This window comes from Giraffa tippelskirchi, chromosome 3, assembly GCF_054371585.1.
Source record: "Giraffa tippelskirchi isolate mGirTip1 chromosome 3, T2T-mGirTip1v1.2.pri, whole genome shotgun sequence".
Classification (NCBI taxonomy): domain Eukaryota; kingdom Metazoa; phylum Chordata; class Mammalia; order Artiodactyla; family Giraffidae; genus Giraffa; species Giraffa tippelskirchi.
Window position 1 is genome coordinate 131543241 of NC_137277.1, and position 24979 is coordinate 131568219.

The following is a 24979-nucleotide window of genomic DNA, read 5'->3' on the forward strand; positions in this document are numbered from 1 at the left end:
CATCGTATGTTTGCTCATAAATTGTGCTACCATATAACCCAATTGTGGAATTTTCTTTTATCATCATTTATAAAATGTTCATTGCTCTAGAAGTTAATTTTTGACAGATTTGTTGATTTTAGTCTTGCAAAGCACATTTCCAGAACAAATGCTAATAGCCTATTAAATACCATTAATTTTGTTATATAATTAAGTGCAGCAACTTTATCATTTTAATCAACCTTTTGAAATTGAATACAGGTCTTTGGAATATATAATTGCTATGTTCTTCAAAATATATCCATTAGATATTTTGGTACTTTGTACCAAACAAAAATGGTAAATTTTTAGAATCCCCTGATTTGTGAATTTTCATTGCTTTTCAAGTAGATGAATCAAAGGTCAGATTGTTAATAAATTTTAAGGATACATTGTGTTTATGAAAAAGTATAGGACAGACAGAAATATGGGTGTATTTCAGGAAACTTAAAGGGATATCAAGGAATAAAATGAGATACAAGGAAAGGAGGCCCCACAGTAGGTGTGGGCGATGCCAAACGCCCTGCTGGCCATTGCTCACTTACCCTCTTGTTCTTTACCCATAGTCCTCCCATACTGTCTAAAAGTGAAAAGCCAGAGGCAGCCATTTAAAGTTCTCCCACACTTACTGCACCACCACAGACACATCATAGAGATCAAAATCCTTACTCAAAATGAATGACAACTTTAGTGCTTCCTATGTATCATTCCGTCTATGGGGTCGCACAGAGTCGGACACGACTGAAGCGCCTTAGCAGCAGCAGCAGCATGTATCATTCATGGTTTATAGTTAACTGAGGTCTTTCTTTACCTACTTAGGTAGGTAGTGGGCATACAAAGATAAATCAGACATCGAACCTGCTGTTAAATAATCTACAGTCTAGTTTTGTTTTTCACTCAAGCAGAAATTACTTATTGAGTACCTGTTCTGTGCCATGCATTGTTATGGGCTCTGGGAATATAGGAGAATAAAATTTTAAAAACTCTGCCTGCAAGGAACTTATATTCTACGGATAAGGATGAGACAAGCTGTAAACCAAGTACATAAGTTTATAGCCTATTAGATAAATGCTAGAGACAAGGCAGAAAAGGACTAGGAAATTTCCAGAGTGGAGTGTTACAGTTTTACATAGTGTGAGCCAGGGATGAGTTTGGTGATAAACTACGTGGATACTTGACAGGAGAGCAGATAAGCCCAGAGAACAACAAGTGCAAAGACAGGGTGTGACTGATACTCTCAGAGGATTCCAAGGGGATCAGTGTGGCCAGAGCAGAATGAGCAAATTAGAAGGAACAAGAAAGGGCAAGATCCTAAATGCCTGGTCTTGTAAAGGTTTTGTCCAATCTCTAAGTGAGATTGGAAGCAAATGGACATACCTGAGGAGAGAAGCAAAGTGATGTCACTTAGGTTTTAATGGTTTTACTCTGGCTTTTATGTTGAGAATAAATCAAAAGCAGGATGGCAGTAGAGAAACTGGCCATGAGGTGTCATCCCAAGAAACAGTGGTGATTGGACGAACATGGCTGTGGAAGAAATAAGACCATGGCTGTTTTCTGGGTGGAGTTTTTGAGTAGAGCTGACACAGTCTGCTGATGGACTGGTTGTAGAGTACTAGGGAGAGAGACTCAAGGATAATAGCAAGATTTTGGGCCTAAACAATTAGGAGGATGAAGTTGCCATTTGCTGGGACGTGAAGGGCTCCAGGTAGAACAGGTATGGGGAGAATATCAGGAGCTTGATAGGGGCACAATAATATGTCTACTAGGAATCCATTTAGAGATATGATTCTGGAGTTGAAGGGAGGGATTGAAGCTGAAGTTATAATGTTGAGAGTTGATGGCATGTAGACAATATTTAAAACCAAGAGACAGGAAGTGTAGAGTGTGCAGATTACCTTAATAAGAGATTCTGAAATTTTAATCCTCCAAGCTATAAACATGAGGGAGATGAAAGCAAAGGAAACTGAGAAGATGCAGACAAAATGGTAGGAAAGAAAACTAGCCAGCTAGCTGATGAGACGGAGAGGCAATGGCACCCCACTCTAGTACTCTTACCTGGAAAATCCCATGGACGGAGGAGCCTGGTGGGCTGCGGTCCATGGGATCACGAAGAGTTGGACACGACTGAGCGACTTCACTTTCCCTTTTCACTTTCATGCATTGGAGAAGGAAATGGCAACCCACTCCAGTGTTCTTGCCTGGAGAATCCCAGGGACAGGGGAGCCTGGTGGGCTGCCGTCTCTGGGGTCGCACAGAGTCAGACACGACTGAAGCGACTTAGCAGCAGCAGCAGCAGCTGATGAGAAGAAGGTCACAGAGAGACTAATCATGTAATCACCTGTGTCAAATGCTACTGGTGAGTTGAGGAGGATGAGTTCTGTAATTAGAAGTGATTTTAGGGAATTCACAAATATATAAATACAACTAATTCAGCTGTGGATTTAAGGGAAGATTTCCCAGAAATGATCGTCTCAGACCTGTGTCTTGAAGGATAAGAAAGAATTAGCCAGATACTTACCTTAAAGAGTAGACATACAACATTAAGCAAAAGAAGCCTGTTACAAATGACCATATATTGTGTAATTCTATATACATGAAATGTTCAGAATAGTCAAGTATGTATATATAGAGGGAGAGAAAATAGATGAGGGGTTGAATAAGACTTGGGGGATGAGGGCAAGCGGAGGGGGAGTGACTGATGATGGACACAGGGTTTCTTTGGGGGATGAGGAAAAGGTTCTGAAGTTAAATAGTAGTGGTGTTGGTACAATTCTGTCACTGTAGTAGAAATTGCTGAATTATACTCTCTGAATGGGTGAAGTGTAGTATGTGAATTGTATCTCAATGAAGCTGTTTTTAAAAAAGCAGAGGGAATCATGAATTCATGTAAAACTTATGAATACTTGCTCTGTGCAAAGCTTTGAGCCAGATTCTATGGACGCTGTGGTTAATTAATTAGGTAATTAATAAAGGCCTTGTTACTCTTGGCACTTATAGTCTAGTATACAGTGGTAAGGCAAGAGAGAAATTTGAATTATGATTCTTTATACACTTTAAATAATATCAACATACACAAAGCATGCTTCCTGTATATCTGAAAGTAAGTAGCCTATAAATGAAGAGAATGATGAATCATCTATTTTTGTCTTTTTAAGCCTAATGGTGGTATTCCACATGATAATCTCGTTCTAATCAGAATGAAACCCGATGAAAATGGGAGGTTTGGATTCAATGTAAAGGTAACTTAGAATTTGTATTGTACTTATCTTTTAAATAAGGTGTTTCTATATCTGTAATGCTGACTAATGCTTGATTTGCTCTGTTGTGAAGGGAGGATGTGACCAGAAGATGCCTGTGATCGTGTCCCGAGTTGCACCAGGAACCCCTGTGAGTTCAACAGCCTTCTCAGTGACCCTAGCTTCAAGAATACATACTTATTTTCTTAGTGTAAATAAAGCAATAAAATGAATTATTTAATTTGTCAAATATCACATGTTGTTTGCTGAATCTCCTAAATTTCTGGGAAGTTAATTTTTATTTCTTCCCTATCTTCTAGAACAGTTTTTCAAATACTTGTTTTTACAAAGACTCTAGATTCTATCAAAATAACCCCTCTAAATAGGAAAATGTAGGCAGAGGTATAGTTTGTTTGCTTTTTCATTGACTTCTTTTATCACATAGAATTGTTTACTTACATTCCATTTGTCTACTTTCTGTTTAAAATATTTATTTGAAACTCCTTACTATGAATATGCTAAGCAAAGTAAAGAAAATACTGTATGTACCCATGATGAAACCCCCTCCCACCCCGCCCCGCATCCTTCAGCTTCAGCACTCATAGACTTTCTGCTTGTGAATCATAAGGACAGTTCTTAATAAATTGTGGGTACATCATCTTTATTACTCATTATATAGTAAATACTGCTTTCAGATTCCCATTTCTGTTGTTTATTCTGTTTAACTGCATTTTTCTTTAAGAACTTTGAGTCAGTATCCATTATCGTTTAACTATCTCTGTCCTGGGAGAGGTAGGAACCTGCAGCCTGAGAGAAAGAGACCAGTTATGGGATTTTGGTGCTTTGCAGCAACCTCAAAGTTGATTTGAAGATCACAGTCAAGATTGATCAAGGATATCATGATATATAGTTTTGGTTCTAGTTTTTAAGAACTTATTGATTGCAAATAACAGGGTACTTGTGGAATTTTTGTTGTTGTTCAGTTGTTAAGTCGTGTCTAAGTCTTTGTGACCCCATGGCCTACAGCACACTCTTTGTGAGCCTGTGGACTGCAGCACTCCCTTGTCCTTCACTGTGTCCTACAGTCTGCTCAAATTCATGTCCATTGAGTCGGTGATACTGTCTAACCATCTCATCCTCTGTCGCCCCCTTCTCCTCTTTAATTGTTCCCAGCATCAGGGTCCTTTCCAGTGAGTCGGCTCTTTGCATCAGGTGGCCAAAGTATTGGAGCTTCAGCATCAGTCCTTTCAATGAATATTCATGGTTGATTTCCTTTAGGATTGACTGGTTTGATCACCTTACAGTTCAAGGGACTCTCAAAAGTCATCTCCAGCACCATAATTCGAAGCATCAATTCTTTGGTGACTCCAAAATCTCTACTAAATAGAAATTGTGTAGCAGCCTTCTTTATGATTCAACTCTCATATCCATACATGACTACTGGAAAACCATAGCTTTGACTATGTGGACCTTTATCAGCAAATTGATGTCTCTGCTTTTGAATACACCATCTAGGGTTTGTCATAGCTTTCCTTCCAAGGGGCAAGTGTCTTTTATTTTTATGGCTGCAGTAATTTTGGAGCTCAAGAAAATAAAGTCTGTCACTGCATACCCCTGGCTTAATTATAAATACAAAATTTTTCGTACAGCTGTAGAGGTGTATCACAAAACCCCAGGACAGGAATGTAGTCAGACTTCTAGAAAGAATTTTACAAATCATCAGAACTATTTTTCATGTCTATTTCTTTTTTTGTGAATTTTTCTTTCTCAGTGCAAACCAGTTTGTATTGGAATCAGCTTAATCTCTCAAGCTACATAAAATACATTCTAAATGAAAAGTGTACTTAGTAGCAGCTTCAAGCCAAGTTCCTGTAACATTAGCACCACAGACACACTCTTTGTTTAGATATGATGGTGACTCCAAAATTTCAACTAAATAGAAATTGTGTAGCTGCCACCATTCTGTCCCTCTGTTCATTTGAAGGGATGTGCCTACCAGCAACTTCTGGGTTTGTATTTTATGTAACCAGCTCAGCACCACAGAGTTGTTAGACTCCTCATTCCAAGTTACAGACTCAGAGGAAGCAAAACCTCATAGATGGAGCTTGGATCAAATGTCCTCTTTTAAACAAATCCCTTGTGATCAGAAGTGACAAGACAGGAATATGATGTATATAATAAACTTACTACACATGTGAAAGATAAGGGAAGTAGTCCAAAATTATTTGTTCAGTATGTATTCGAAAATATGTGTTGGGGGGCGGGGGTGCTGCAAGATGAGGAGGTGAGAGGGGGCTGTATTCTCATTTATCAAGTAGAAAGTTAGATAATGTCTAAAATAAAAACTAAAAAATGAAATTGGAATGTTACATAGTGATACTAAGGTAAATACAAAAGCTGTAGCTAAAATGTTGAAACAAGTTGCCACAAATGGGGACAGGGGAGAGGGGAAGCATAGGGAAGAATGTAGGAAATCGTTTCTTGTCATAATAATCTTATAGACCAAGTCAGCTTTTTAAACTGTGCAATGTATAGCTTTCCCCAATACAAAAAGTTTTAGCTAAAATTCAAATATATGTCTTTTGACCTGATAATTCTGCTTTTAGGAATTACCTCTTATGAAACAGAACATAGGATACACAACAATGTTCACTGTAGTATTGTCTGTGAAAATTAAAATTGGAGGGAAAATCAAAATGTACATCATTAGAGCTGACTAAATAAATTATGCTTTGGTTTGCAGCTATTGAAATAATAGATGATGTAGTTTTATGTAAGTGTGGAAAGGTTTTCGTAAGATAGTATTTTGAAAAACATTTTACAATGGAATACTACTCAGCTATAAAAAGAGAATGAAATAATGCTATTTGCAGTGATGTGAATGGACCTAGAGATTATCAAACTGAGTGAAGTCAGTCAGACAGAAAAAGATAAATATTATATGGTATCATTTATATGTAGAATCTAAAGATAATACAAATAAATTTATTTATAAAACAAAGACAGACTCAGAGACCTAAAAAACAAACTTATAGTTACCAAAGAGGGAAGAGGCTAGGAGGGATAAGTTAGGAGTACAGGATTAACAGAAACACACCACTGTATATAAAATAGATAAGTAGCAAGGATTTATTTTATTGCACAGGAAACTATATTCAATGTCTTGTAATAATCTGTAATGGAAAAGAACTGAAAGACATACATATATTAATATGTATAATTCAATCACTTACCTGTACATCTGAGACTAACACAATATTGTAAATCAACTATACTCAATGAAAATACATATTATAATTTCATATGTGTTTTATCCAGTTTTTTAAATTCTAATTATATTTTAAAAATCTGGAAACATGCTGAAATTGTTAGCAGCATTTCATCTTGGTAGTGGATTTATCTCTTGCTTCCTTTTTTTAATTGTCTGAATCATGATGGTGAGCATGTATTGCCCTTACAATTAGGAAAGAAATCTTTTTTTATTTGTATTCCAGGTAAAGTCATAAAACGAATATTGATTTTTTTCTGAGCAGTGAATGTGGATAGTTTGCAATTCAGTCAAGGATGTTCAGGGAGCACTCTATATAGACAGGTTAATTTCTAAACAGAACTTTATGACTCTAAATATTCTTTTTAGGCTCTACAGATTACTATATTGGTAATTTTTCCTTTCTGCCAGAATGATGTCCTATAAATAGTGGCTGACTTTAGAATCAATTAAATAAATACAAAATAAATAAAATATTATTAACTTAGAGACCATTACAGTGTTTAGAAACCTCATTTTAGGTGATTGGTAGAAGAGGGCAGTGTTTAAAATATTTTAATGTCATTTTCTCTATTGGACACCTTTTGAAATGGACAAAGTAATTTTCAAATTATTTCCAAGCCTGGCGTGCTGCAGTTCATGGGTTTGCAAAGAGTCAGACATGACTTCGTGACTGAACAGCATCAATTTCTAAAGTCGTATATTTCTTCCTGTCTGATCATATTCAAGCCAATAGCTGTTGCCCCAGCAAAATTCATCTTATGTAGACTTTCCAAATCAGAATGAAATGCAAGTAAGAAATTATACCTGACAAAGGGCAGAAGAAGATTAAGTGTAAGAGGGTTCCCTTTAGTTATAACAGGTAACTAGTAGTGTGCTATAACATGCAGAAAAGTAGAGAAAGAGCACCTCAAGGGAATGGTCTAAACCTTAATTTTGAATTTCCCAGGTTTTAATTCTTTACATTGAAATATCTCATTTTTTAAATTTCACAACTATACATAATTAAAACAGATACCTGTTCCATTTTCAGAATTTCAGGTGTCTAAAATCACACATTTCATAAGCAGCAGTGGAAGAACATGATTCCTGGATCAGTGCTCTTTCTACTAATGACAGTACCTTGTTGGATTTTGTTGACTTTGTGTTGTATAGTGAGTTTAGTCCTGCTTCCATCTTTCAAGCCTTTGCCACAGCCCTTTCTGTAAGGCCCAGCCGCATCATTTCCCTCAAGGTCTAACCTATCATCCTGCAAACTTAATTCCATTGTGTTCTCATTACTATATTCCTGGAATAGACTATCCATATTTCTGTTATTTCTTTTAACTTATTTACGTGTTTGTTTTCGCACAGTAGTGCAGGGCTATAAAGATAACCATGTGGCCTGAACCCATACCAAGTCAATGGGGAAAATTGTGTTTTTTTCCATGACCTTTAAATTTTTTATCAAAACATTAAAATTTCTGATGCTTTCTCTTTTAAATGTATTGGGCAATGAAGAAATAATAAAATAATACTGATTTAGTATCCTGTAATTCAGAACATCAGAAACATTGAGAATCAAAGTGTTTTATTTCTTTGTGAAAACTTACTAAAGGTAATTTGTGAACAGTGTTTTTCTTTTTCTTGTCATATAACTTAAATTACAGCATGAGCGTTTTTCTTTATCTCAACAAATAGTGATAATTCTTTCTAAGTCTGAATCCACTTCCACTTGTCCTTTGCACTTTCAGTGGTATGAAATATCTTCGAGGAGTTCCTGTATTGAGTTTTTGTATTTTAAAGATCCGTCCATTTTTATTTCCTCTCATTTTTTTATTTTTTATTTTTATTTTTTGCCACACTGTGGCATGTGGGATGTTATTTCCCTGACCAGAGATAGAACCCACACCCCCTGCATTGAATGTGTGGAGTCTTAACCACTGGAACACCAGGGAAGTCCCAAGAAGTTTCTTGCCAGCATCACTTCCTTGGACATCTTCATCCTTCTTGTCACAGCCACTTTCATCATTTGTGCTAATAAGGTCATCTTCTCTAAATTCCTTTCCCTACGTATCTAGGGTCTCTCAAACAATAAAAATGTTGATATTTCCATAGTCAGTTACTTCTTCTATAACTCCATTTATGTTCACTTTGAATTTCACCTTCAGCACTGTCCCTTTTTTTTTTTTTCTTTGCTGCACTTGTAACTTTTTGGCCAGTTGCTCCTTATCCATTTTCTACGTGGGTTTATCTTTGGGAGACAAGAAGCCCACACAAGTACCTGCTTTGCTGTCTCCACATCAACTGAGTAACTGATGCATAACAACAAGCCACCAATAGACTTTGAAAGAAGGGATGTGATTGGTCATTGATCATGCTGCATATTTATGATTTATATAGTGATTTTTGGACTGTCGGGCTAACAGTGAGTTTTGAACTTTATACAGTTACTTGTAACTGAAATTTGCATGATGTTAGGAGACTGGTGTTATTTAACTCAGCTGTGGCAACTGAAATTTGTATGTATCTGGACAGTGCTAAGTGAGAGCTACCTTGATCTATGCACTCGAGAGCATTAGTCTTACTTGTATGTCTAGAAATGTAATAGGGCATCAGGGGAAAAATTATTAATAAAGAAGGAAAAAAAGGATGTCTTTATACGAAAGTGAGTTTTGTTTTTAATTTCTTTTTGTTTGCGCTGAGTTGTCATTGCTCAGTTCAGTTCAGTTCAGTTCAGTCGCTCAGTTGTGTCCGACTCTTTGCGACCCCATGAATCACAGCACACCAGGCCTCCCTGTCCATCACCAACTCCCGGAGTTGACCCAAACTCATGTCCATCCAGTCAGTGACGCCATCCAGCCATCTCATCCTCTGTGGTCCCCTTCTCCTCCTGGCCCCAATCCTTCCTAGCATCAGGGTCTTTTCCAATGAGTCAACTCTTTGCATGAGGTGGCCAAAGTATTGGAGTTTCAGCTTCAACGTCAGCCCTTCCAATGAACACCCAGGGCTGATCTCCTTTAGAATGGACTGGTTGGATCTCCTTGCAGTCCAAGGGACTCTCAAGAATCTTCTCCAACACCACAGTTCAAAGGCATCAATTCTTCGGCACTCAGCTTCCTTCACAGTCCAACTCTCACATCCATACATGACTACTGGAAAAACCATAGCCTTGACTAGACAGACCTTTGTTGGCAAAGTAATGTCTCTGCTTTTTAATATGCTATCTAGGTTGGTCATAGCTTATCTTTCAAGGAGTAAGCGTCTTTTAATTTCATGGCTGCAGTCACCTTCTGCGGAGATTTTGGAGTCCAGAAAAATAAAGTCAGCCACTGTTTCCACTGTTTCCCCATCTATTTGCCATTTAGTGATGGGACCAGATGCCATGATCTTAGTTTTCTGAACGTTGAGCTTTAAGCCAACTTTTTCACTCTCCTCTCTCACTTTCATCAAGAGGCTCTTTAGTTCTTCTTCACTTTCTGCCATAAGGGTGGTGTCATCTGCATATCTGAGGTTACTGATATTTCTCCCGGCAATCTTGATTCCAGCTTGTGCTTCCTCCAGCCCAGCTTTTCTCATGATGTACTCTGCATATAAGTTAAATAAGCAGGGTGACAATATACAGCCTTGACGTACTCCTTTTCCTATTTGGAACCAGTCTGTTCTTCCATGTCCAGTTCTGTCACTTCCTGACCTGCATACAGGTTTCACAGAAGGCAGGTCAGGTGGTCTGGTATTAGCACCTCTTTCAGAATTTTCCACAGTTTATTGTGATCCACACAGTCAAAGGCTTTGGCATAGTCAATAAAGCAGAAATAGACTTTTTTATGGAACTCCCTTGCTTTTTCAATGATCCAGCAGATGTTGGCAATTTGATCTCTGGTTCCTCTGCCTTTTCTAAAACCAGCTTGAACATCTGGAAGTTCACGATTCACGTATTGCTGAAGCCTGGCTTGGAGAATTTTGAGCATTACTTTACTAGTGTGTGAGATGAGTGCAATTGTGCGGTAGTTTGAGCATTCTTTAGCATCGGCTTTCTTTAGGATTGGGATGAAAACTGACCTTTTCCAGTCCTGTGGCCACTGCTGAGGTTTCCAAATTTGCTTGCATATTGCGTGCAACACTTTCACAGCAGCATCTTTCAGGATTTGAAATAGCCCAACTGGAATTCCATCACCTCCTCTAGCTTTGTTCGTAGTGATGCTTTCTAAGGCCCACTTGACATCACATTCCAGGATGTCTGGCTCTAGGTGAGTGATCACACCATCATGATTATCTGGGTCATGAAGATCTTTGTTGTACAGTTCTTCTGTGTATTCTTGCCACCTCTTCTTAATATCTTCTGCTTCTGTTAGGTCCATACCATTTCTGTCCTTTATCGAGCCCATCTTTGCATGAAATGTTCCCTTGATATCTGTAATTTTCTTGAAGAGATCTCTAGTCTTCCCCATTCTATTGTTTTCCTCTATTTCTTTGCATTGATTGCTGAGGAAGGCTTTCTTATCTCTCCTTCCTGTTCTTTGGAACTCTGCATTCAAATGGGAATATCTTTCCTTTTCTCCTTTGCTTTTCACTTCTCTTCTTTTCCCAGCGATTTGTAAGGCCTCCTCAGACAGCCATTTTGCCTTTTTGCATTTCTTTTCCATGGTGATGGTCTTGATCCCTGTCTCTTGTACAATGTCACAAACCTCCGTCCATAGTTCATCAGGCACTCTGTCTATCAGATCTAGTCCCTTAAATCTATTTCTCACTTCCACTGTATAATCATAAGGGATTTGATTTAGGTCATACCTGAATGGTCTAGTGGCTTTCCCTACTTTCTTCAATTTAAGTGTGAATTGGGCAATAAGGAGTTCATGATCTGAGTCACAGTCAGCTCCCAGTCTTGTTTTTTCCTGACTGTATAGAGCTTCTCCATCTTTGGCTGCAAAGAATATAATCAATCTGATTTCTTTGTTGACTATCTGGTGATGTCCATGTGTAGAGTCTTCTCTTGTGTTGTTGGAAGAGGGTGTTTGTTATGACCAGAGCGTTCTCTTGGCAAAACTCTTATTAGCCTTTGCCCTGCTTCATTCTGTACTCCAAGGCCAAATTTGCCTGTTACTCTAGGTGTATCTAGACTTCCTACTTTTGCATGCCAGTCCCCTATAATGAAAAGGACAGCTTTTTTGGGTGTTAGTTCTGAAAGGTCTTGTAGGTCCTCATAGAACTGTTCAACTTCACCTTCTTCAGCATTACTGGTTGGGGCATAGGCTTGGATTACCGTGATATTGAATGGTTTGCCTTGCAAACAAACAGACATCATTCTTTTGATTTTGAGATTGCATCCAAGTACTGCATTTCGGACTCTTCTGTTGACCATGATGGCTACTCCATTTCTTCTAAGGGATTCCTGCCCACAGTAGTAGATATAATGGTCATCTGAGTTAAATTCACCCATTCCAGTCCATTTTAGCTCGCTGCTTCCTAGAATGTCGATGTTCACTCTTGCCATCTCCTGTTTGCCCACTTCCAATTTGCCTTGATTCATGGACCTGACATTCCAGGTTCCTATGCAATATTGCTCTTTACAGCATTGAACTTTGCTTCTATCACCAATCACATCCACAACTGGGTATTGTTTTTACTTTGGCTCCATCCCTTCATTCTTTCTGGAGTTATTTCTCCACTGATCTCCAGTAGCATATTGGGCCCTTACCGACCTGGGGATTTCCTCTTTCAGTGTCCTATCATTTTGCCTTTTCATACTGTTCATGGGGTTCTCAAGGCAAGAATACTGAAGTGGTTTGCCATGCCCTTCTCCAGTGGACCACATTCTGTCAGACCTCTCCACCATGACGTATCCGTCTTGGATGACCCCACACGGCATGGCTTAGTTTCACTGAGTTACACAAGGCTGTGGTCCGTGTGATCAGATTGGCTAGTTTTCTGTGATTATGGTTTCAGTGTGTCTGCCCTCTGATGTCCTCTCACAACACCTACCGTCTTACTTGGGTTTCTCTTACCTTGGACGTGGGGTATCTCTTCATGGCTGCTCCAGCAAAGCGCAACCACTTCTCCTTACCTTGGATAAGCAGTATCTCCTCACGGTCGCCCCTCCTGACCTTGAACGTGGAGTACCTCCTCTCGGCCCTTGCGCAGCCGTGGCTCCTTGGATGTGGGGTAGCTTGTCTCGGCCTCCGCCCCTCACCTTGGACATGGGGTAGGTCGTCTCGCCCATCTCCCCTGACCTCGGACGTGGGGTATCTTGTCTCAGCCGCTGCCCCTGACCTTGGACTTGGGGTAGCTCCTCTCGGCCGCTGCCCTGACCTCGGACTTGGAATCGCTCCTCTCAGCCGCTCCTGTGCCATCCCAACCTGGCGCTCTCGGCCGCTGCCCCTGACCTTAGGCGTGGGGTAGCTACTCTCGGCTGCGCTTCTGCTGCATGCAGACTTTCTCTAGTTGCTGCAAGCAGGGGCTACTCTAGTTATACATGGGCTTCTCATTTCGGTGGCTTCTCTGGTTGCGGAGCACAGGCTCTGGAGCACAGACTGAGTAGTTGTGGTGCACAGGCTTAGCTCCCCCTCAACATGTGAGAGCTTCCTGAACCAGGGATTGAACCTGTGTCCCCTGCATTGACAGATGAATTCTTCACCACTGGACCACCAGGGAGGTCTGAAAGCGAGTTTTCTATTTTTGTTTTTTTAATAGATGATTGAATGGATAGATGATTTCTGTATGTAATTTTATTTCTGCTCTGGAGTCTAGAAAAGTAAATTGCTGTTCCTTACTCCCAGAAAGCTACATGTGAATCTGAAACCTTCTTTGCATCCCTTGACAGGCTGACCTGTGTGTCCCTCGATTGAATGAAGGGGACCAAGTGGTACTGATCAATGGTCGGGACATTACAGAACACACCCATGACCAGGTGGTCCTGCTGATCAAAGCGAGCTGTGAGAGACATTCTGGAGAATTAGTCCTTCTAGTTCGACCTAATGGTGAGTACTCTGTGATTTACTGCATGTTTTTAATAATTCCCTCATGTTTATTACTAGACACAGCAGCTAGAGTGGACTTCTTAGAACTCGGTCACATCAGACTGACCTGTGGCTTCCATTCATAGTGGTTGTTGTTTAGTCGCTAAGTCATGTCCAATTCTTTTGCGACCCCATGGACTGTAGCCCACCAGGCTCCTCTGTTCATGGGATTTTCTAGGCAAGAATACTGGAGTGGTTTGCCATTTCCTTCTCCAGGGGATCTTCCCAGCCCAGGTATCAAACCCACATTTCCTGAATTGGTAGGTGGATTTTTTTTTTTTTTTTTACCACTGAGCTGCCAGAGAAGTGTTCACATGTGGAGTCAAATGCAAATTCTCAGCCACCTTGCCTGCCCCTCTGCCTTCCTCACTCTCTTGTTGTCTGTGCTGGCCTTCTTGATGGTGCTTCTGCTGAAAGCCCTCCTCTTGACGTTTGTACAGTGTATACCCTCACATTGTTCAGGTCTCTGCTGAGATGTCAGCCTCAGGAAGTTCTCTCCAGACCACCATGACTGCAGTTGCCTCTCTCGCCCCCAAGGTGCTCAAGGAGTCCTAGGTTCTCAGATGGAGTACTCACCTGGAAAACTTAACAAGCTAGAGTTTAGTTTCCATGGCAACCTCAAGAATATCCTGCCACTTGAAGTGCTCAGTGGCTCCTGAAGTAGTTCAGTCCCCCTGTGGACAGTGTGAAACTATTAATTGACCTGAAAGTCCATCTTCCTTCAATCCCAGCGTTTCTAGTTCTATCACTTTGTGCTATGCAGAATAAATGTAATACAGAATAAGTTCAATCCCTCATCCAGTGTTTTGCAGTGAGTTTTACTAGAAGCTGTCTTTTTTTTTTTTTCTCCAGTTTAACAATCTTAGGTCCTTCAACCTGTGTTCATAATGGCATAGTTTCAAGTTTCCTCAACATTCATCAATCTCCTCTGAGAAAAAATTCTTAAGTGCCTATACTGTCTAGTGTTAGACATATTCTTGTCATTTTGTTCTGAACAATATATTGTTAATCATAGTTTTAGTCAGAAGAGTAATTATTGGTTAATGTCACATGGCTAGTTGCTGACTACGTACCATAAGGAGCAAAATGTAATTAGAACTACCTACTCCCCCACACACCCATTTTGCCTCTTGGGTACGGACATTTTCATTTTATCTTCTCTACAGGCAGACCTTGGAGATATTGCAGTTTCAGTTCCAGACCATCACAATAAATATCACAGTAAATAAATAAAATGTCACAGTGAAGAAAATACTGCAGTAAAGCAAGTCACATATTTTTTTTATTTCTCAGTACATATAAAAGTTTTGTTTATACTATACTGTAGTCTGTTAAGTATGTAATGTACATACCTTAATTTAAAAATACTTTATTGATAAAAATTGCTATCATCATCTGAACCTTCAGGGAGTCATAATCTTTTTTGAAATATTAAATCAAAGATCATTGCTCATAGAGCAGTATAACAAATATAATAAAAACAAAAAGTTTGAAATTTATTGGGAGAATTGCAAAAATATGAGAGACACAAAGGAACAAATGTTGCTTGAAAGATGATAACAGTAGGCTTGCTCAACACAGAATTGCCATAAACCTTCAATTTGTTAAAAAAAAAAAAATTAGCTTTCTAGGAAAATTTAGAAGACTTCAACAGAACATTCCATTTTTGACTTTTAAAGGAACTCATTTATTTAGATCTGATATTTAGGTGGTTCATTTTTTAGGCATTTTCTGTCACATAAAGCAACTTAATTTTCACACTAAGAGTTGTCTCTCAATTTGATTTTTTTTTTCAATTTTCTCTTGATAACAGATCCTGGAGAACTTAATAATCATATTAGCTAATAATTTTAAAATGCTTTCCATAGACCTGGCTCTTTCATACCTTCTCATTTAATGTTTACAGCCATCCAGTGAGACAAGTGAATTAACATCGTATTATGGTTGAAGACACTTATTCACCAAGACATTCATTACCTGCTTGCAAATTCATGACTGGTACAGAGAGAGAATATGAATAAAAGTCTGTATAATGGAAAAGGCATGGTCATTTTGCAATTCCAAGTTACCCCATTTATACTTCAAACTAGGAGAGGAGCCCACCTGGTACCTACTTCTTTTGGCAAAGATCTTTCTAATACTGTTTTATCATCAAAATCTGGACCAGGTCACTTTCAGTGCGGGTGTCATGTCCTTTTTTAAAAAAATAATGTATAATCAAAATTTTAAATTATGTTTGTCAAAAATATCAGAAAAGGGCTTCCCTGGTGGTCCAGTGGTTAAGAATCTGCCTGCCAGTGCAAGGGCCATGGGTTGAATCCCTGGTCCGAAAGATTCCACATGCTGCAGAGCATGTAAGCCCATGTGCCACAGCTACTGAGCCTGCACTCTAGAGCCTGAGAGCTTAGAGCTCATGCTCTGCAACAGGAGAAGCCACTGCAGTGAAAAGCCTATGCACCACAACCAGAGAGCGCCCACATGCATCAATGAAGACCCAGCACAGCTGTAATCAATTAATTAGTTAAAAATATCAGAAAATAAGAGCTTGTTTTTCCTGGTCTTTTCTCCTTTTAATTTTATTTCTTCTTAGACAAAATGCATTTATGTCTTTTTGTCTTTGCATTCTTCATTTTAGAAATCTGTTCTTCTCAAAAATGTATTTATATCTGAGCAGAAACAAAACCTCTTAAGGGCAGGAGCTTTACTCCGTCCTTTAGAAGGTTCTGATCTTCTTCAGCTCTGCCACCCCCATGGGAGTCAGGATTCCGCAGGACCAAGGGTGCATGCAAGCCAGCACCTATGGCCTCCCCTTCCTTTCTAGACCACATTTTTCAACTCTCAGTTCTCTGACCAAATAGCTCTGAGCCTGCTTCCTGGGTCTTTGTGGCCAGTTTTCCCAGGTCCGTTCTCCCAAAGGTTGGTGACAGGATATAGGCCAATAAGGTATCATAAGAAACAATTTCCACAGGGGTGTAGACTGAGCTTGTGTGTGGACTGGGATGTTGTTCATGGTATGTTTATAGGCCCCTGCATTACAGAGTGGAGCTGAGGGTGGAAAGAAGAGGAGGGCAGGCTGAGAGTGGGCTAAGGGTTACAGCCTAGAGTTTGGCTCCCCTCACTCCCATGACTATGAATTCTGGCCTAGAATTCTCCTTTGAAATTTGGTCTCCTGGGACTTACCAGTGGTGCAGTGGTTAGAACTCCACGCTCCCAAGGCAGAAGAGGGTCTGGTTTCCATCCCTGGTCAGGGAACTAGATCTCAAGTGCCTCAACTAAAACTTGTGTAGCCAAATAAAGAAATATATTAAAAAATTTTAAAAAATCTAGTCCTCTTAAGTTGCTTGATAAATATGTCAAGAAACAACAACAGAACATATTTAGTTTAGCATTCTGTTCAGTTCGTGTGTAACTCTTCCTGTCTACACGTGTGGTGGATAGGTCTCTATTGGTGCTGTTGCCCAAGATTCCACAGATTACGGACAGATCTGTTCATAGGAGATCTTCTTGACATTCCTCTTTTTCTTACTGTCTCTGCAAGTTGCAGACATTTTCAGCAGTAATGGCCAAGAACCCTTCTTTTCCCCAGAGCTACTTTTTCAACTCCACAACACTTTTGGCCCATATACAGTGACCCCAGACTCACATCTGATGAGTGACGAATAAGTGAATATTTTTTTCTGACACAAAATTAAATAATATCTGGTAAATTCCTTTTGCCAATTCATTAAGGTTTCCATGAGGCTTTTTTTGGTTTTGTTTTTGTAGCTGTGTATGATGTAGTGGAAGAAAAGCTAGAAAATGAGCCAGACTTCCAGTACATTCCTGAGAAAGCCCCACTCGACAGCATCCATCAGGATGACCACTCCCTGCGAGAGTCGATGATCCAGCTGGCTGAGGGTCTTATCACTGGAACAATACTAACACAGTTTGATGTAAGTAACGTGGTATAGAAAAGGTGTTTGCCCATATTTTCTTATTAATTTCATGACTTCTTAACTGCCTAATCTAGTATCAGTTATAATGTATTAATAAAATATTATTGAGAAATATTGGCAAAAAGAGCTGTAAAATGTAAAGTTTTAAAAATTACTCCACAAATACTAGCTGTGGTTTCACTAATCGATATCGGTTTAAAAGAGGGAGATAAGGAGATTTTATAGGTATATGTCACCAAGCTACATTTTTTTCTGTAATTAAATAGCTGTTTTTATGAAAGATTGCAGATGAAGATAGACTATTATAGAATTAAAAATCCTGAATTAAAGAATAGTTTTTGTTCCTTGTCATACTTAATCCTTCTCTAATTTTTGTCAGTGTAGTTAGCCATCACTAATATCTGTTGCTCTGGAGTATATGTTATAAACAAATGATTATAAAATATTTAAGGCACAACAGTTTTTCTTTTAAACACCTGTAAATGAAAGCTACCTAAATGGGAAGAAAAATCTAACAAAGAGTGGATATATGTTAAAAAATAAATAAAGGAATACCTTCAAATATAAAATAAATGAAATAAATATTTCCTATAGATTTGCTATTTAAAACTTCAAGTACTCTTTCTGTAAGCAGAATTGTTTTTACATGTTTTACAGTTTTTCAAAATGTTTGTAATTCATGTTAGAAGTTTTGCAGAATTCAGCTTTGCAAACCTGGTTCAATACTTTACTAACCTAAGGTACATCATTGTATTGATGAGGTATTCCAAGGTAAAAACCCATTTCTTGATAGCATAGAATCAAGTCTAAAGAAATAAAAACTCTCAATGGCTTTTTGAACTTGTCTTGTACTTTCTTTTTTTAGCAACTATATCGGAAAAAGCCTGGAATGACAATGTGTTGTGCCAAATTACCTCAGAACATTTCCAAAAATAGATACAGAGATATTTCGCCTTGTAAGTATCTATTCTCTTTATGTGTTAAGTTTAATCTTCTTAACATAACTATTAAAATATTCTTTCTTTTAAATTTTTTCAGATGATGCTACACGGGTCATTTTAAAGGGTAATGAAGACTATATCAATGCAAATTATATAAATGTAAGTTTTTTTTTAATTATACCTTTGTCTTTTGGAATAAGAGGGGCCAATCTAAACTTTGAGGTTTATTCTAGAATCCATGATTAATGAGGATCAACTTTACTTTGTACCTCTGATGAGGACTTTTTAAAAAAATTCATTTATTTCTTAATTGAAGGATAATTGCTTTACAGAATTTTGTTGTTTGCTGTCAAACCTAAACATGAATCAGCCGTAAGTATTATACATATGTCCCATCCCTCTTGAACCTCCCTCCCATCTCTCTCCCCATCCCACCCCTCTAGGTTGATACAGAGCCCCTGTTTGAGTTCCATGAGTCATACAGCAAGTTCCCATTGGCTATCTATTTTACATATGGTAATGTAAGTTTGCATGTTTCTCCCTCCATACATCTCACCCTCTTCTACCCCATTCCCCGTGTCCATAAGTCTGTTCTCCGTGTCTCTTTCTTCAGAAATAAATTCATCGGTACCATCTTTCTAGATTCCATATATATGTGTTAGTACACGATGTTTATCTTTCTCTCTCTGACTTAATTTCACTCTGTATAATAGGCTGTAGGTTCATCCACCTCATTAGAACTGACGTGAATGTGTTCCTTTTTATGACTGAGTAATATTCCATTGTATATATGTGCCACAGCTTCTTTGTCCATTCATCTGTTGATGGACATCTAGGTTACTTCCATGTTCTAGCTATTGTAAATAGTGCTGCAGTGAACATTGGGGTACATGTGTCTTTTTCAGTTTTGGTTTCCTCAGGGTGTATGCCTAGGAGTGGGATTGCTGGGTCACATGGTGGTTTTATTCCTAGAATTTTAAGGAATCTTCATACCATCTTCCATAGTGGTTGTATCAATTTACATTCCCAGCAACTGTGCAAGAGGGTTCCCTTTTCTCTACACCCTCTCCGGCATTTATTATTTGTAGACTTTTTGATAATGACTGATTACAGAGTAATGACCTATAGCCTGCAGGGAATGTTACTTATTACATTACATGGTGTGCGCACTGAAAAAACTTTCAAAAATCCCCCAAATTCTGAATTCCAATGCATATATGAACCCATGGTTTCAGATAAAGGCTACATATATATATGGTATCATCAAATTTTGTGATCTTTCAATCTAATAGGTAAAAAATGGTACTTTCTTACAGTTAGATTTGTACCTTCCTTTATGTGAATTAAGTTGAGTATATTATTCATTTAAGTGCTTGTTATTATTATTGTTCAAAGTGTTACAATAGTATGGTGAGTGAGGTGAAAGTCAAAGTTACTCAGTCGTGTCTGACTCTTTGTGACCCCATGGATTATATACAGTTCATGAAACTTTCCAGGCCAGAATACTGGAGTGGGTAGCCGTTTCCTTCTCCAGGGATCTTCCCAACCCGGGGATCAAACCCAGGTCTCCAACATTGGAGGCAGATTCTTTACCAGCTAAGCCACCAGGGAAGCCCAGAAATAAACACACCTACCTTTTGAATTCAGTGTTTAAAATGTAATAGAATGATAGTTTACATTCCGCAAGTAGTTATAGTCTTACTTTCTAAAAATAATGAATTTAAAATACTTGCCAATCTTTTCATGTTATATATATATTATATATAATTATATACATATTACATAATATATCAGTTCAGTTCAGTCGCTCAGTCGTGTCCAACTCTTTGCGACCCCATGAATCGCAGCAAGCCAGGCCTTGCTGTCCATCACCAACCCCCAGAGTTTACCCAAACTCATGTCCATCAAGTCGGTGATGCCTTCCAGCCATCTCATCCTCTGTGGTCCCCTTCTCCTCCTGCCCCCAATCCTTCCTAGCATCAGGGTCTTTTCCAATGAGTCAGCTCTTTGCATCAGGTGGCCAAAGTATTGGAGTTTCAGCTTCAACATCAGTCCTTCCAATGAACACCCAGGGCTGATCTCCTTTAGGATGAACTGGTTGGATCTCCTTGCAGGCCAAGGAACTCTTCAAGAGTCTTCTCCAACACCGTGGTTCAAAAGCATGAATTCTTCGGCACTCAGCTTTCTTCACAGTCCAACTCTCACATCCATACATGACTACTGGAAAAACCATAGCCTTGACTAGACGGACCTTTGTTGGCAAAGTAATGTCTCTGCTTTTTAATATGCTATCTAGGTAGGTTATAACTTTCTTTCCAAGGAGTAAGCGTCTTTTAATTTCATGGCTGCAATCACCATCAGCAGTGATTTTTGGAGCCCCCAAAAATAAAGTCTGACACTGTTTCCACTGTTTCCCCATCTATTTCCCATGAAGTGATGGGACCAGATGCCATGATCTTTTCTGAATGTTGAGCTTTAAGCCAACTTTTTCGCTCTCCTCTCTCACTTTCATCAAGAGGCTTTTTAGTTCCTCTTCACTTTCTGTCATAAGGGTGGTGTCATCTGCATATCTGAGGTTATTGATATTTCTCCCGGCAATCTTGATTCCAGCTTGTGCCTCCTCCAGCCCAGCATTTCTCATGATGTACTCTGCATATTAAGTTAAATAAGCAAGGTGACAATATACAGCCTTGACGTACTCCTTTTCCTATTTGGAACCAGTCTGTTGTTCCATGTCCGGTTCTAACTGTTACTTCCTGACCTGCATACAGGTTTCTCAGGAGGCAGGTCAGGTAGTCTGATATTCCCATCTCTTTCAGAATTTTCCACAGTTTATTGTGATCCACACAGTCAAAGTCTTTGGCATATATATAATATGAAAAATCTAAAAAAAAAAAAAAAAATCTAAACTAAAGCAAATGGCAGAATTTTTGCTCCTCACAAAATTTACTAATAAGCTGTTGAGAGACATTTTTTTTCTTTTTCATTATAACTTATAAGCTATCAGATATATTCCCTGTGCTTTATAGTAGAACCTTGTTGTTTATTTTTATATATAGTTGTTTGTTTCCTATATAGAGGGAAATATTTTTTATTTCTATACCAAGTCTCTGCCTGTGAAACAGGATTCTCTGTATAGATGCTTTTAATTCCATAAGAGTGCTTTGGAAAATATTTTAATTTCTGTTTCCATTAATTGAAAGAGAAGTATATATAGCTACTGCACATTGCCAAGAAACTTCTTCTTCGAATAAAATAGTTGATAGAGGTTTGTTTTACTGACTTTGCAATTTATTGAGATTAATTGCTTTCAGTTATCATTTAGTAGATGATTTACCTGTATTTGATCCTAGGAAAAAGTAATAATGCAAAACAATTTTGGTTTTGTGTCTTTTTCTTTTTAGATGGAAATTCCTTCTTCTAGAATTATAAATCAGTACATTGCTTGTCAAGGGCCATTACCACACACTTGTACAGATTTTTGGCAGATGACTTGGGAACAAGGCTCATCCATGGTTGTGATGTTGACCACACAGGTTGAACGTGGCAGAGTAAGTTATACTTGAATCTTACACATTGCTCATTTTTCAAATTACGTTACATATGTAGTTAAAATATTCATGTTGATTTAATCTCTTTTGTAACCTTTAAACTTCCTTTCTTATGGTGTCATGATTAAAATCATCATGGTTAAATGCTTAAAACTGCAACTAACACATAATGTGTTAAAAGAAATGTTATGTTAGCCATTATTATTATTATTTAAATGGACTAATATATATTTTAATAAGTGATTTGTATTTATAATGTGTGAAGAATTCATACAACTTAGCCATAAAATAACAATATCCCATTTAAAAATGGCCAAAGGATCTGAACAGATGATTCTCCAAAAAAGACATTCAAATGACCAATAAGATCATGAAAAGATACTCAGCATCATTAGTTGCCAAGGAAATGCAAGTGAAAGCTACAATGAGATACTACTTCATAGATAGTTGGATAGCTAAAGTAAACATGACAGAAAATAATCAGTGTTGGTAATGATGTGGAGACAGTGGAACCTGCTGTCTTGTTGATGAATTTGGTAAATGGTGCAACAACCTTGAAGACACCCTATCAGTTCTTCAAGAGGCTAAACACAGTGTGACTGCAGCTGAGCAATTTCACTCATAGAAATACCCAAGAGAATTAAATACATGTCCACACAAAAACTGGTGCACAGATGTTCACAGCAGCGTTATTCTTAGTAACCCATAGGTAGAAAGAAGCCAGATGTACCAGATAAAATATGGTGTAGTCATACAGTTGAATATTATTTGGCAATAAGAAGGTATGAAAAGATGATACATGCTGCAACATGGATAAACCTAGAAAACATTATTCTAAGTAAACAAAGCCAGTCACCAAACACAACATATTTTATGATTCAATTATATGTGATGTCCAAAGTAGGCCACCGGGGGCAGAAAGTAGAGCAGTGGTTGCCCAGGTCTAGGATGTAGGGAGAAAGGTGGATTAGAGGAGTTGCGTGGTCGTTACTGATGTATACGGGCCTTCCTCTGGGAGTGATGAATGTGTTCTAAAAGTGATTGTGGTGATGGTTACACAGCTCTGTGGATATTCTAAAAATGATAGAGTAGTGTGTTTTAAATGGCTGACTACAATGTAACAGAATTGTATGTCATTAAACCTTTTTTTAATCCTAATTTATGCAAGTAAATGGATTGCATTTCCCATTTTAGTTGAAGAGTCTTTCTTACTATTAAATCTAAGAAATATCAAGATTAGTATACCATTTTGCCACCCTCGTAGTAATAATTAGTTAAGGCAAGAATTAATGATGAATGATAAAACACTGGGTGGAAGCTTGTTGTAAACAAGATATTTGCAGTTTCGAAATATATCCAAACAGACACTCATTACAAAGAGAAGAAATGACCAAAAAAATTGTTGCTCATTGGCAGATCTCTGTGAAGGGTATATGTTCAGTTCAGTTCAGTCACTGTCATGTCCGACTCTTTGCGACCCCATGGACTACAGCACGCCAGGCCTCCCTGTCCATCACCAACTTCCGGAAGTTACCCAAACTCATGTCCATTGAGTCAGTGATGCCATCCAACCATCTCATCCTCTGTTGTCCCCTTCTCCTCCCACCTTGAATCTTTCCCAGCATCAGGGTCTTTTCAAATGAGTCAACTCTTCGCATGAGGTGGCCAAAGTATTGGAGTTTCAGCTTCAACATCAGTCCTTCCAATGAATATTCAGGACTGATTTCCTTTAGGATGGACTGGTTGGATCTCCTTGCAGTCCAAGGGACTCTCAAGAGTCTTCTCCAACACCACAATTCAAAAGCATCAATTCTTCAGTGCTCAGCTTTCTTCACAGTCCAACTCTTAAATCCATACATGACTTCTAGAAAAACCATAGCCTTGACTAGACGGACCTTTGTTGGCAAAGTAATGTCTCTGCTTTTTAATATGCTGTCTAGGTTGGTCATAACTTTCCTTCTAAGGAGTAAGCGTCTTTTAATTTCATGGCTGCAATCACCATCTGCAGTGATTTTGGAGCCCCTAAAAATAAAGTCTGACACTGTTTCCCCATCTGTTTCCCATGAAGTGATGGGACTGGATGCCATGATCTTAGTTTTCTGAATGTTGAGCTTTAAGCAACTTTTTCTCTCTCCTCTTTCACCTTCATCAATAGGCTCTTCAGTTCTTTTTCACTTTCTGCCATAAGGGTGGTGTCATCTGCATATCTGAGGTTATTGATATTTCTCCCAGCAATCTTGATTCCAGCTTGTGCTTCCTCCAGCCCAGCTTTTCTCATGATGTACTCTGCATATTAAGTTAAATAAGCAGGGTGACAATATACAGCCTTGACGTACTCCTTTTCCTATTTGGAACCAGTCTGTTGTTCCATGTCCAGTTCTAACTGTTGCTTCCTGACCTGCATACAGACTTCTCAAGAGGCAAGTCAGGTGGTCTGGTATTCCCATCTCTTTCAGAATTTTCCACAGTTTATTGTGATCCACACAGTCAAAGGCTTTGGCATAGTCAATAAAGCAGAAATAGACTTTTTTCTGGAACTCCCTTGCATTTTTGTTGATCCAGCGGATGTTGGCAATTTGATCTCTGGTTCCTCTGCCTTTTCTAAATCCAGCTTGAACATCTGGAAGTTTACGATTCACGTATTGCTGACGCCTGGCTTGGAGAATTTTGAGCATTACTTTACTAGCATGTGAGATGAATGCAATTGAAGGTTATATGAGAATTCATTAAATTATTTTTGTCACTTTTCTTTATGCTTGAAAGTTCTTAAAAATTAAAATATTAAAAAAATTGGAGAACCTAAATTATGTCTATTTCTAAAATTTATTGATACCAGGTTAAGTGTCACCAGTATTGGCCGGAACCCACAGGAAGTTCATCGTACGGCTGCTACCAAGTCACCTGCCACTCAGAAGAGGGGAACACTGCATATGTCTTCAGGAAGATGACACTCTTCAACCAGGAGGTAGGGGAAAGGGGGGCCTACTGGTTAGAGCTGTTATGTTCAAGGTAAAGGCTTTGAAAGATGAAAATGT

At 38.6% G+C, this 24979-nt stretch overlaps 1 protein-coding gene across 16 annotated transcripts in view; it reads left to right on the plus strand.

The window, feature by feature from the left end:
* PTPN4 (protein tyrosine phosphatase non-receptor type 4) overlaps positions 1-24979 on the plus strand; it is a 272678-nt gene that overhangs the window by 225837 nt on the left and 21862 nt on the right. For 13 of the 16 annotated variants that reach the window (XR_014078556.1, XM_081575953.1, XM_081575955.1 and 10 more), the window contains 8 exons: positions 3174-3257; positions 3349-3405; positions 13322-13478; positions 17283-17449; positions 18318-18408; positions 18491-18552; positions 21798-21944; positions 24781-24909. Coding sequence is in view for 15 of the 16 variants with exons in the window: in XM_081575953.1 (XP_081432079.1) it covers positions 3174-3257; positions 3349-3405; positions 13322-13478; positions 17283-17449; positions 18318-18408; positions 18491-18552; positions 21798-21944; positions 24781-24909 (894 nt within the window). In the remaining variant the exon portion in view is untranslated. Of the gene's footprint in view, positions 1-3173; positions 3258-3348; positions 3406-13321; positions 13479-17282; positions 17450-18317; positions 18409-18490; positions 18553-18836; positions 18915-21797; positions 21945-24780; positions 24910-24979 lie in introns of all 16 variants that reach the window. The other 3 variants (XM_081575956.1, XM_081575957.1, XM_081575961.1) reach the window with 1 other exon arrangement.